This window comes from Pan troglodytes, chromosome 12 (genome assembly GCF_028858775.2).
Source record: "Pan troglodytes isolate AG18354 chromosome 12, NHGRI_mPanTro3-v2.0_pri, whole genome shotgun sequence".
NCBI lineage: Eukaryota > Metazoa > Chordata > Mammalia > Primates > Hominidae > Pan > Pan troglodytes.
In genome coordinates this window covers 23326031-23339693 of record NC_072410.2, presented here as the reverse complement: position 1 = coordinate 23339693, position 13663 = coordinate 23326031, and the positions used below count along the sequence as shown (strand labels likewise).

The 13663-nt window shown below is 44.0% G+C and overlaps 1 protein-coding gene across 14 annotated transcripts in view; it reads right to left on the bottom strand.

The window, feature by feature from the left end:
* The window catches only part of AFF3 (ALF transcription elongation factor 3), a 597234-nt gene that overhangs the window by 50407 nt on the left and 533164 nt on the right, over positions 1 to 13663 (bottom strand). For all 14 annotated transcript variants that reach the window (XM_054678053.2, XM_054678052.2, XM_054678050.2 and 11 more), the window contains one exon: positions 5096 to 5282. In XM_054678053.2, coding sequence (XP_054534028.1) covers positions 5096 to 5282 — 187 coding nt within the window. The remainder of the gene's footprint in view (positions 1 to 5095; positions 5283 to 13663) is intronic.

Here is a 13663-nt window from a genome sequence, read left to right as displayed (position 1 = left end):
GGGGGATCCCTCACCTCCCCTGAGATTAGCTGAGAGTGCCTGAAAGCTAATTTGGTGGCAAAAATCAATGGCTTCTAATTTTGTCTCCCTCAACCCCCATTTCTCTCATCAAGTCAGTGCCTTCGCCTGTGCCTCAGCTTCCCTAGACAAATGGGACACAGTAAATAGGAATGGGTGCTGAAGGGGCCTCTTGCAGAAAGGGTGCACATATTGGGAGAGGGCACACACACACATGGCAGAACACACCCCTCACGCTGGCCCCGCCACTGTGTTTCACACTAGTTCTCCCTCACTGCTACCATCCGGAGCCTTCTATAGCCCACATCTCATATGTGAGAGAAGTCTGTTTGTAGCCAAAACACAGCTGCACACGGGAAAATTCACACTGAAACCTTCTAGCAGGAGCATTAACAGAAGGGCAGAATTTAATACATTTAGTATAGGCCCACTGCCTGGTATGCTTTAGGGTCATTTTTTCTGCACTTCACAGCTGAGGAAATCAGTTTGAAGTACCCACTTTCAACACATCACTAAATCATACTTTTTTTTTCCTCGAGGATCTACAATAACCTCCTATTGCCTCTCAAACAAAATCCAAATTTCTAAGGGGGGCGTTTAAGGGCGTCCATTATCTTGTAATCATCTTTCATTGTCAGAATACCTACAGTTTAACTCCCACTTCATGTGTATTATCTCATTTAATCTTTACAGATAAGAAAGGTTATCACCCCTAACTTGTAGATGAGGCTCAGAGAGGCTAAGGGACATACCCAGAGCTGCACAGCTACCAGGCTCTACCGAGACTAACTTTGCACTCATCTAGGTTTAAAGACCAATTGTCTCCACGGCTGCATCACTGTGTCTCCCACTGTGTCTCCCACTGTTTGGCATAGCCTCGTGAAAGGGGGACCGCATTCCTTTGAGAAATGTCAGTCCTCAACCTAAAATGACAGAATTAGATCTGAATTTTGGAGAAAACACCAAGAACACTCCAAACAGTACTTGTTGCCCTGTTATACTCAATTGCGTTGTCTTTTGATGTTCGTATTTGTTTCATGTGTATATATGTCTTGTGTCTTCAAAAAAGCCAAATGCTTCTTTCAGGCAAGGGCCAGGTCTCTGTTTCTTTAGCATCCCTTGCAGCATCTATACTAGGTCAGGGAGGCAGATTGCCATGTCTCTCCTCCTAATAAGAACAACTCACAATGAGCTGTCACTCAAATTGTACCATTTATTCCTTTATCATCATCATTTCCCCCCCGACAACCTCACAGGTTAGGCAGAGCAGGAATATCTGCCATTCTGGAAATGAAGCAATTGTGGCCAAGGAAGCTGCAAGGATACAGAGTTTAGTGGCAGTGAGGAGGGGAACCTCAGGCTGCAGACGCCAGGCCACTGGCATGCGGCTGGCCACAGTCCGCCTCCTGAGCCGTCCATCCGGGGTTTCTGCCCAAGGTTCTGGTTTGTTTGCTGGCTCGCTGCTTTATATTTTCAGCCATGACTCTCCTCCCTAATTGATCTTCCCTCTGACTCATGCACCAGCTCTCCATCACGCACTCTGGTCCCTGCTTCATCTAAATCCTTCAAGTACCCGCTGCCATGGACCTCGTAGGCACCTAATAAATGAGAAGCTTGTTGAGTCAGCGAGCAACTTGAATCACATTTCTGCTGATTTTTAAGAACGATCTAGGGCAGCATTTTCCAAAATGTGCTTTTAGCTCATCTATCCCATGAAGGAGGGTTTCCAGAGTCAGATCAATTTGGGAAATGCCACAATGGAAAACACAGTATACCCGAGCAATAGTAAGGGCTGGGTGATGATTCTGTAGGTAAAGAGGTGGAATAAACCTATTTTGTCCCAGATCTGTTCAACATTATGTATCCAGGCTTTTTTATTTTATTTTTTTCCTCCACGTAATATATATTGTACAACAAAGGCCGAGGGAGTTCCGTGTGTGGGGTCAACGTGTTAGCTGAGTGCAAAAGCAACTTCTCCTGCAAAGCTCTGGTATAAGAGGCTGTACAGTGCCCAGAAAGCAGATTAGACTCCGGTGAGAAAAAGTTGTCTGAGACCAATGAAGCCCACATCATGCCACAGAGAGGGCCCCTCCATGCTACGCGGGAACATGGCATTACCATACTACAGTGATTTACGTGAAACAAATTGGCTCTCAACACACACAGCCAGAAAGAACATCTCCTACGCAACTCAGCTGAGCCCAGTGGGTTTTCTGAGTGCTGGGACATGGTGGGGAGAATACAGGGCGCCTCCTACGCCCATAGCAGGATGTTACAGCAGGGGAGTGAGGAACAGAGGCGTTCTGCTTCAAAGCAGCACAAACTGGTCTGAGCAGCGGAATGTGAGGTGCATGGCTATGAAGAGCCTGACTGTCATGTGGGGTTCAGGAAAAGGAGTCTTACTGCTCTCTGTAAGGTGACCTGGGCCAGCTCCGCCAGATCAGGCAGCACAGCTGCGGAGGACACACAGGGTGATGTTACTTCCCGCCTTTGCCATTTGCAGTCTGCAAACTCATTTTCTTTCTAAAGGGTGTGTGTGTCTGTATTATCCTTAGGAAAAGTGTTAAAATAACTTTACTTTTATTCCACCAAATACATTTCTTTCCTGCAGAAAGAACGAACGTGCAGCGTGGCTAACACATCACCTGCTGCCTCTGCAGTCCTCTGCGTAGGGAAGCCAGGAATCCAAAACCACACATGGCCTCAGGTGACTTAAACTTTTAGGACTGACTCCTTTAGGAGGCTCTTGCCCCTCTCCTTAGTGAGGGGCCTCTGATAGCTGCTGGAAGAAATGACAAGAGCCTCCTTTCATCACCCAAGAGTTCAAGTCTTTGTAATTATCTCAGTGACATTTAGAAAGCATTTGCTTAAAGCACTTTATAACTGTACTGCTCTTTTTTTTTTTCTTTCTTTTTCTTTGAGACGGAGTCTCGCTCTGTCACCCAGGCTGGAGTACAGTGGTATGAGCTTGGCTCACTGCAACCTCCGCCTCCAGGGTTCAAGCGATTCTCCTGCCTCAGGCTCCTGAGGAGCTGGGATTACAGGCGCCCACCACCACACCCAGCTAATTTTTGTATTTTTAGTAGACACATGGTTTTACCATGTTGGTCAGGCTGGTCTCGAACTCCTGACCTCATGATCCACCTGTCTCGGCCTCCCAAAGTGCTGGGATTACAGGCATGAACCACTGCGCCCGGCCAACTGTACTGGTCTTAAACGAGGTTCCAGCCAACACAGGAGCTCTAGGACCTACATTTCAGGATGAAAATAAGCCTGAACATTCATGAATTTAACCTGCAAAGCCACAAGGAGGAGCCTGGATGGATGATCTTCACAGACACAAACAGTTTTTGGATATCCTCACTGCCTGCCCTGTCCTTGCACTGTCCCTGGGACGCAGTTATTTCTTATAACTAAATATTCCAGAATTTCTCCACAAAGTATAGCATAAAGCAGGCTTTAAAGAAGCCTGCTTAACTCTTCTACTTCATTTAACTCCTGTATTTTTTTCATTTTGAATTATCCCCATTAGAATGTCAGCTCTAGGAAGATAGGGACATTTTTTGTCATATAATTGTGTATTCCAGGGCCAAGTACTGTGTGACTGATGCTCAGTAAATATTTGTTGAATGAATTCTGAATGAGTAAATGAATGAATGAATGAGTAAATGGAATTATGCTGAAGGAATAATAATTTAGTTTCTGGGAAAAGCCAGGGTTATGTTACCATAAGGCTTTCATAGGTTAATGTTGCTAAGAGCCTTCCCCTCATACAGAGATTGATAGATGGATAAATAGATGGATAGATATAGATGGACAGATGGAGAGGCAGAGACTGAACCTCATGGGAAGGAGAGCGAGGAGAGACGGCTTGGTTCAGGATGAATGGAGAGTCCTGAGCCAGGGCAGAAAGGTGCTGAGGAGAAAATGAGCAGTGTGGGGAAAAAAAAAGTCCCCGATTTCACAGTGATCCTGCAAAAAGCCTCAGCCTCCTGAAAGAAGTAGGGAGGGGAAAAACCTGAAGGAACTGAAGAGCCACTCTGTGAACCTGAGATGGAACCACTGCTTTCAGGTGTGATAACATCCAAGGCACTGCTATAAAAGCTGGACACGGGGATGCTGATTGGGCCCATTAAGGTGCTCCCCTCCCACTGAGATGGTTTGTAGAAGTGGGTTGTTTCATTTCAGAGCCTATTTAGGAATATGGCCCCCCCAAATGGTACAGAGGGCTGTAAGTAAAAAATTAAACCTGACAATCATTAGTCATGTCAAATGTTTACGCACTCAAGAAGAAACTCTATTTTATTCCTTGTTTAGAAATTAGAGTCTACCCTTAGAGCTCTGCAGCCTGGGGAAGTTTCTCTCAGCCCTCTCCCAAGAATCTTCATGCTCTGAATTACTATTTAATTTTCCCCTTCCTACTTTAAAGTAGAAACAGCAATGGTTTTTATTGGTACCTTCTAATGTTTTTATAGGAGGCACCTAAATCTTCCACATAGATACTCATCACAGCTATAAAAGGTTTCATCATTTTTTGTAGGGTGATGCTAATTTTTCTTTTTCTATTTTCACAAAGAAAACACAGTTAAGAAGGTTTTATTAATATTTATAGCCCTTCTTCTTCTGATCCGTGACAAACCGCAAAAAGGTAAGAATCTGACCACGTCCAACCCATAAAACCCCTTTCCCTGTGATTTATGGGTGGTCACACTTCCCAGGCGGTGAGTGGCTCTGTCCAGCGACTGCCCTGGCTGACCCCAAGGGAGACCTGAGCCATAGGTTATTTCCTGTCAGTGATGTTTATAGCATACTTGGAAATTTCTGGAAGTCAAGAGAGAATCTGGGGGCAATGAAAGTTGATGTTTCTGTACTTCAAAGGAACCCGTGAAATTAGGAGACTGTGAGGAGGGGGAAAATGTGGAGCCCGAAGCCCACAGCCTCCTCCTGTCCAGCACCTGGCTTGGGGTCTGCAGGAGGGAGGAGACCTGCAGCAGTGTGACAGTGACAATGCCCGGACTTGCTATCCTCATAGAGACAGAAGTGGGCAGAGGAGAGGCCTGAGCCAGGCAGCGCTTACCTCGGGGCTGGAGAAGTGGGGGGGCTTGCTGCCCTCACTCTCGCTGGAGCTGCTCTCGGTCTCCGAGTCAGATCCGGAGCTGCTCTCTGAGTCGCTGGAGGAGCTGCTGCTGCCGCTGCTGCTGCTGCTGCTGCTGCCCTTGCTGGAAGGCACCGAGGTTCTGCAGTTGGGCTGCTGGACCACGGCGCTGCCAGCCCGCGAGGCCCCCGGGAAGGAGAGGGAAGGAAAGCCAAGTGAGCAAACAGGAAAACACCACCAAGCTGTCATGCACCCTAAAGAGGGAGGAGGCACGCAGCCTACACATCTGTCAACCATGACCTGGAACTCAAAGAGCAGGCGTCGAGGTCAAAGTCATCCTAAAGGTTAAAGCAACTCATATACAGAAATAAAATTGGGGGTGAAGTTGGTGCCCCTTGGTAGTCGGGCACTGGTTATTCGTGTGGCCATTTTGGAAGGGAAGGTGGTATAACATCCAAATGGCTGTTTCCATTTTGCTGCTGTTCTGGGAATGGCTTTTCAAATGCATCCCCAAATCCAATCATCTACAAAAATGCAAGGAAATCCAAAAAGCTTGAACTATTTTGCAAAGCACGAAAAGGACTGCTTTATTTTTGCCCTAGAGGAAAATGCAGCATGATGGCAGGGATTAGGCAGAGGGCTGTCAGGAAGGGCACGGCGTTCTGCTCTGAGCTTTCATGACCTGCTGGAAGGTTCCAGAGACCAAGGGACTGTCCAAGTTCATGTCTTGCTTCCTCCCTTTTCCCACCTGTTGTTGAGTGCTGTAGCGATTACAGGTGCTGGGATGTTGTTATAAACTGTAACCTTCCTTTGAGCCCTTTCCTAGAGAACTGAAGATCCCTCACTGACACACTTTCGTATATTCCGGACTTTAAAATTCAATCCCGGTGCTGTGACTTATAGGAGCTGCATTTCACATTTATACTTGATGTTTATATCCATGCTGAAATTTGCCAGAAAGTCATTACATACTCAAAGATAACAAGAAAAATTGACTGATGCTTTCCGATAGTAATTAATTAACCATAAAAATTCAAATAGCATACATCCACCCAGAAAGTGTTTGAGCAGAAAAGAAAATTTCAGTACTCACATAATATTCAACATCTTCAAAGCGCTTTATTAACAAAATTGAAACACACCATAATGTGTTCTTTTGAGGTCAAGCTCTAAATACCAAAAATGCCGGTCACTCTTGTATGTTGAGTCAGCAAACTGCTTCCAACTGTGACCAGTGCTTCTATAGGACCGAGCATCAATGAAGGCCAGGGGCCAGGGAGCTTGTGGGGGTTTTACGGTCTCAAGTGCAAAGCAGCCTGGACATGGTAAAGGACTTGTTTCACCCATCCCTTAAATCTTTGATATGTGCTTTGCCCAAAGAGGACTTTCATAAATCCTGGGTATGGGGGTGGGGATGGAGGTAATATTCATTGGAGCTTTGTTTCTATAAAAACCACCAGACAAGAAACTATCTTGCAGGGGATCTAAAAATAAAAGCACCTCTTGGAACGGCAGGGTTAGGGGAACCAGAGTGTGAACATAACTTTCCCTAGTGGGGTTTTCATTTCTTCCACCAATGTCACGGTCCACACTGATTGTCTGACAAAATTCTTCAGCAGCAGACAACATCTGCACATTTATGCCTTGCCTGAGCTGCAGCGATTTCTTTTCCAGCCTGTTATTTGTGTCTAGAATTGAGTGAGGAATCCTGGATCTTAAGACAGAGTAGGGCAAGGCACAGTTAGAGCTCAGGGGCTGTAATATTTCTTTCCTTCCTTAAGAACAAAAATCTGTCTTTCCTGTTGGCTGAATCGAGATGGTTACTGTCATTGGAATCATAAAAAAAGGACGATTGAATTCTGACTGAACATGAACATCTGGGATCCATGTTAATAGTCTGTAGAACCTGACAGAAACAAGCAATGGGGAAAGGATTCCCTATTTAATAAACGGTGCTGGGAGAACTGGCTAGCCATATGCAGAAGACTGAAACTGGACCCCTTCCTTACACCATATACAAAAATCGACTCAAGATAGATTATAGACTTAAATTTACAAACTAAAACTATAAAACCCTTGGAAGACAACCTAGGCAATACCATTCAGGACATATGAATGGGCAAAGATTTCATGACAAAGACGTCAAAAGCAATTGCAACAAAAGCAAAAATTGACAAGTGACATCTAATTAAACTAAAGAGCTTCTGCACAGCGAAAGAAACTATCAACAGAGTAAACAGACAACCTAAAGAATGGGAGAAAATTTTTGCAAACTATGCATTTGACAAAGCTCTAATATCCAGCGTTTATAAGGAACTTAAACAAATTTACAAGAAATAACAATCCCATTAAAAAGTGGGAAAAGGACATAAACAAACACTTCAAAAGAAGACATACATGTGGCCAAAAAGCATATAGAAAAAAGCTCAATATCACTGCTCATCAGAGAAATGCAAATCAAAACCACACTGAGATACCATCTCACACCAGTCAGATTGGCTATTACGTAAAAATCCAAAAATAATAGGTGTTGGCGAGGTTGTGGAGAAAAAGGAACCCTTATACACTGCTGGTAGAAGTGTAAATTAGTTCAACCATTGTGGAAGACAGTGTGGCGATTCCTCAAAGACCTAAAGATAGAAATATCACTCAACCCAGCAATCCCATTACTGAGTATATACCCAAAGGAATATAGATCACTCTATCATAAAGACACATGCACGCGTATGTTCACTGCAACACTATTCACAACAGCAAAAACACAGAATTAACTCAAATGCCCATCGATGACAGACTGGATAAAGAAAATGTGGTACACATATACCATGAAATACAATGCAACCATTAAAAAAAAAAAGATTATGTCCTTTGCAGGGACATGAATGGAGCTGGAGGCCATTATCTTTACCAAACTAATGCAGGAAGAGAAAACCAAATGCCACGCGTTCTCACTTATAAGTGGGAGCTAAATGATGAGAACACATGGACACTGAGAAGGGAACCACACACACTGGGGCCTATTGGAGGGTGGAGGATGGGAGGAGGCAGAGGGTCAGAAAAATAACTAATGGGTACAGGCTTAATATCTGAGTGATGAAATAATCTGTACAACAAACCCCCATGACACACGTTTACCTATGGAACAAACCTGCACATCCTGCACAGGTGCCCCTTAACTTAAAATCGTTTTTTGGTAGGTCCCAAAACATCCAAAACACTGGGGGGAAACACACAAAAATAAAAAAGCAAAACAACACATGGCTCAAAAGCTTCCTTGTTAGAAGGATGGGGTTGGGGGACATAGATGTGGAGGAAAGATATGTGTTTCTCTGTCACCCTCCGGAGTGACATCTGCCAAAGATTAGCAAATGAAGATGAATAAAGAACATTCTGATTGGTGATCAAAGCCATTGGACATCATAGAAAACCAATCAGTACATTCTATCTGCTTTCACTCAACAAAAAACATGTGATGCTGGTTCTGTGTGCTCTGGGCTTTGCGTGTACAGCAGAGGCAGCAAGGTGTGTGGGATTCCTTGTGGCTTGCACCACAAAGTGACTGTCTTTTGAAAACTGGCACTTTAATTTCTGGGAAAGCGCCCATTCAACAGTTACCATGCTGCCTGCCTTTAATGGCTGCGGTCCTGAAGTGATGAGGCACACTAGCCCAAGGAGGCAGCATCTCCGATCTGAATTACATTGGCAGAAAAACCTTATACGTTAATGTTTTCCTTTCTTAAATTACGAAATTCACTTAAAATGACAGTTTTACTGGCCTAACTATTATTTGTTTTTAAAACAGCTGAGAGAGCCAAGAGTTTAGGTTTTTCTTCATACTTTACTTGTAAGGGTTGTGAAATTTATGATGTCTGGATTAAATATATTCATGTTTCAATGGTCCCGGTAGAGTATGTATAATATCCAGAAACAATCATAGCAAAGATGGGGGCAGACTTTCCTGGAAGGGCGCTGGTAGCTCCAGTTGTGGGATCAAGATCACTCTCCCCACTTCCACAAAGGCAACTCCTCTAACCCATCCTTGCACAGGGCCTTGGGGTCAGCTGACCATTCTGGCCTCAGTGTAGTGACTGTTCCCACCACGGGTGCTTGCAGCTGCTTTACCCATCGTGGAGCAGCTGCAGCAGTGAGGGTGGCAGAGCCAAGATGAGGAAGCCAGGAATGGCATTCCCTGCAGACGAGTGCTAGTGAAAGGATGGACTCGGCTAAGCCACAAACACACACATATACATACGTCTATAGAATTTGTTGTTGCCCAGGCTGGAGTGCAGTAGTGGTCATAGCTCACTGCAGCCTCGAACTCCTGGACTCAAGCAATCGTCCCTCCTCAGCCTCCCAAGTAGTTGGAACTACAGGCATGTACCACCATACCCGGCTAATTTGTGTATTTCTTTATAAAGACAGGATCTTTCTATGTTGTCTAGGCTAGTCTTGAACTCCTGGCTTCAAGCAATCCTTCCACCTCAGCCTCCCAAAGTGCTGGGATTACAGGTGTGAGCCACTGCACCCAGCCTAGGCTTTATATATTTAAAATTGCAAACTGAAAATTTTGGTGTGCCAATTGGTTTTCATGTTTACATACCAAAGATGCTTTAAAAAATTAACTTAAGCCTGGGCAGCATAGTGAGACCCTGTCTCTACCAAAAAAACAAATTAGCTGGGTGTGCTGGCATGTGCCTGTGGTCCCAGCTACTCAGGAGGATTACTTGAGCCTGGGAGGTCAAGGCTGCAGTAAACCATGATTGTGCCACTGCACCCCAGTCTGGGTGACAGCAAGGCCCTGTAAAAAAAACATATATATTATAGTGGATTTTTTCCTGAAATGATAACATGGATTGGTTGACATGATGACACAGGCTTGGACAATTTTTAGCATGCTACCTACCAAGTTCTTGGACCCAGTGCCATCTCATGAACACGGTGCCATTTGACAGCAGCCAGAAAACATTATTGAGATCACGGAATAAAAGTCTTTGTGTCACCAAAGCTCAGCACAGTGCCTGGCACATAATAAGTGTTCATGTGTGATTACTAAATGAAAAAGTAAAGAGAAAAAATCCAACACTGGGTTAATGAGTTTTTTTTTAAAAAAAGAGATTGAATCTTTTGAGAAGGTTATAATGTCACTTTTCCAATTAAAAAATATTTAAAAGTACTTCAGGACGGGTGCGGTGGCTCACGCCTGTAATCCCAGCACTTTGGGAGGCCGAGGCGGGAGGATCACGAAGTCAGGAGATCAAGACCATCCTGGCTAACATGGTGAAACCCCGTCTCTACTAAAAATACAAAAAGTTAGCCAGGCGTGGTGGCAGGCACCTGTAGTCCCAGCTACTCAGGAGGCTGAGGCAGGAGAATGGTGTGAACCCGGGAGGCGGAGCTTGCAGTGAGCTGAGATTGCGCCACTGCACTCCAGCCTGGGCGACAGAGCAAGACTCCGTCTCACAAAAAAAAAAAAAAAAAAAAGAGTACTTCAGCAACCTTTAAGACAGACTTCTTCCCTTCTGAGAATACTTCTTTAAATGTACTCAAGTTTCATCTGCTATAATTTAAGCACAGTTCCCTCTTGGATGGTTTGTTTACTTTTTGCATTTTGACTTCATGAAATGTTTGGCTGCTTTTGTGAGTGGTCAGAGCCAAATACACCTTTGAGAGGGGTCCAGCTTTCTCTAAATGATCTGCTTGGTGTGTTTCTTCCTATGGCTGTGACGACACCTTCCTTCTGGAATCTGGCCTTGGCTAAGCCTGAATGCAGATCGTAAAAGAAAAGACCTGGAGGCTGGGTGCAGTGGCTCACGCCTGTAATCCCAGCACTTTGGGAGGCTGAGGCAGGCAGATCACAAGGTCAAGAGTTTGAGACCAGCCCGGCCAACACAGTAAAACCCCATCTCTACTAAAAATACAAAAAATTAGCTGGGTGTGGTGGTGGGCGCCTATAATCCCAGCAACTCGGGAGGCTGAGGCAGGAGAATTGCTTGAACCTGGGAGGCGGAGGTTACAGTGAGCCGAGATTGTGCCACTGCACTCCAGCCCGGGCGACAGTGTGAGACTCTGTCTCAAAAAAAAAAAAAAAAAAAAAAAGACCTGGAACCAAAATGACAAAATCCTGGATCTCACAGTCAAGGGTGCTCCTGCCTGCCAAGTGTATTGTGGGGCCTGAATACATATCCAAAATTGTCCACACACTTTTAACTGACAAGTAACTTAGAGAGAGGCTCTCTGCCTGGTTGTTGCTGTGTGGACAGCTGTGGTGCCCACATCGCACCACACATGCTGTGGGCACTCCACTGGGATTGACTGAATAATAATGTTTGCTCCTCCTCTTCAACACTCTTTGAGAACACATGCTTGATATCCAAACCGTAACCAGTGTCCTGGCAACAGTATTCCTTTATTAATAGCATCACTATTGATATTAATTCATCTAAAACCATACCACATGATAAGTAAAAATGGTAAATGCGGGATTGAGGAGGTTTGCTATTGCTAAGAATTGTCGTCCAAAAAAAACCCAACTGGCAGGACTGTTGCTTCTATCCTGAAATGTAATTGTTTGTTCTGCAACACTTCCAAGAATGATTTCTCTATACAACTTGGCTTTTGAAGCTCTTCAGGGTCTGGTCTCAATCAGATTTCCAGCTTCACCTCAATGGGTCTATCCCTAAACCTTGGCAATAATACATTTCTCAGCGTCTGGACAGGCTGGGTCTGTTTCCAGCAGGGTGCCCTTGCATATGCTATTTTCTGTGCCAGAAAGTCCTTTCTCCCTTTTTCCTTTGAGTTACCGTTACCTCCTACTCCCTCTGCAGGACTGAGTGGCTATGTTTCCCTACTCTGTAAAGGTTTTCCCAGCTCCCCCAGGCATCAATGATGTTTCCTCCTCTGAGTCCCTCTAGCACACTGCCCACTTCTCTATTGCAGCCCTTACCACGTTAAGGATTGGAATCATCTAATTTATCCATGCAATGTATTTTTTTCTGTTCCCTTGGGAATATGCAGGAGTTCTTAAAACTGGTAACTTTAGAATGCTATCATTTACATACGTATCAGGTTGAAAATTGAGAACCCACGGGGGCCACACAAGTAGCATCCATGAGTGAAGTGTTCAGGTATAAGCAAAACAAATGTGTAACATTATAAATGGCAGTAGACCCTCAGCTCCCCAGCCGGGGGGAAGGAACCAAACTGGAGAATCCCACTAGGTCGAATGCTGCTTCTCCAGGCTAGCCTATCTCTGTACCTGGAAACAAGAGCTCATTATTACCAAATCTTTTGATTTTTTTTCACATGAAGCCCCAAATCCTTATGTTTATATCAAATCTCCTGATTTTAAAATGCTGGTAACTAATTTGAAAAGTTTTAACAATGAAAAGTTTCATTGTATTTTAGCAATGAAACACATTTGGTAAAGAAAACACATGTGGGTAAGAAGAGGCCTGTGGGGCACCATTCTGAGACCTCTGATCTATGTCCCATTATTACACGTTTTGAGATGGCTCAATATAAAATAGAAAAATGTAGAGACCACAACCAGAAGAAGTTTTACCCACTCAGGAATTTAGACTAGCAGGGCCAGGGACAAACAAGGGGTGAACCAAACACTCTCACTTCCTCAGCCCACCTTTTTTTTTTCTTAAAGTGAAAGCAAGTTTATTAAGAAAGTAAAGGAATAAAAGAATGGCTACTCCATAGACAGAGCAGTTACCAAACACCATTTTGTATTTTTTTCTTTATTTTTTTAACCTTAGCATTTTTTAAAAATTTTTTATTTCCATAGGTTTTGGGGAGGAACAGGTGGCATTTGGTTACATGAATAAGTTCTTTAGCATTTATTTATGAGATTTTGGTGCACCCATTACCCTAGCAGTATATACTGAGCCCAATTTGTAGTCTTTGATCCCTCACTCCCCTCCCACCTTTCCCCCAAATCCCCAAAGTCCATTGTATCATTCTTATGCCTTTGCATCCTCACAGCTTAGCTCCCACTTAGGAGTGAGAACACATGACGTTTGATTTTCCATTCCTGAGTCACTTCACTTAGAATAATAGTCTCCAGACCCATCCAGGTTGCTGCAAATGTCATTAATTCATTCCTTTTCATGACTGAATAGTATTCCATGGTATATATATACACCACATTTTCTTTATCCACTTGTTGATTGATGGATCAGTCCACTTATTTAAAAAATTCTATTTTGAAATAAATACAGATTTACTGGAAGTTGCAAGAAAAATAGTACAGAGATCGTTCTTGTGCCCCTCACCCAGTTACTCCCAAGGTTAAATCTTATGTAACTACAGTACAATACCAAAACCAGAAAACTGACAATGGCACAATATATAGTTCCTTGTAATTTTATCACATGTATAGATTGCCAGGCCTCTGAGCCCAAGCCTGCGTGTATACATCTAGATGGCCTGAGGCAATAAAAAACTACAAAAGAAGTGAAACAGCCAGCTCCTGTCTTAACTGATTGACCAACCTTACAACATTCCATGATGACTTGTTCCTGCCCTGCCCCAACTGACCGATCG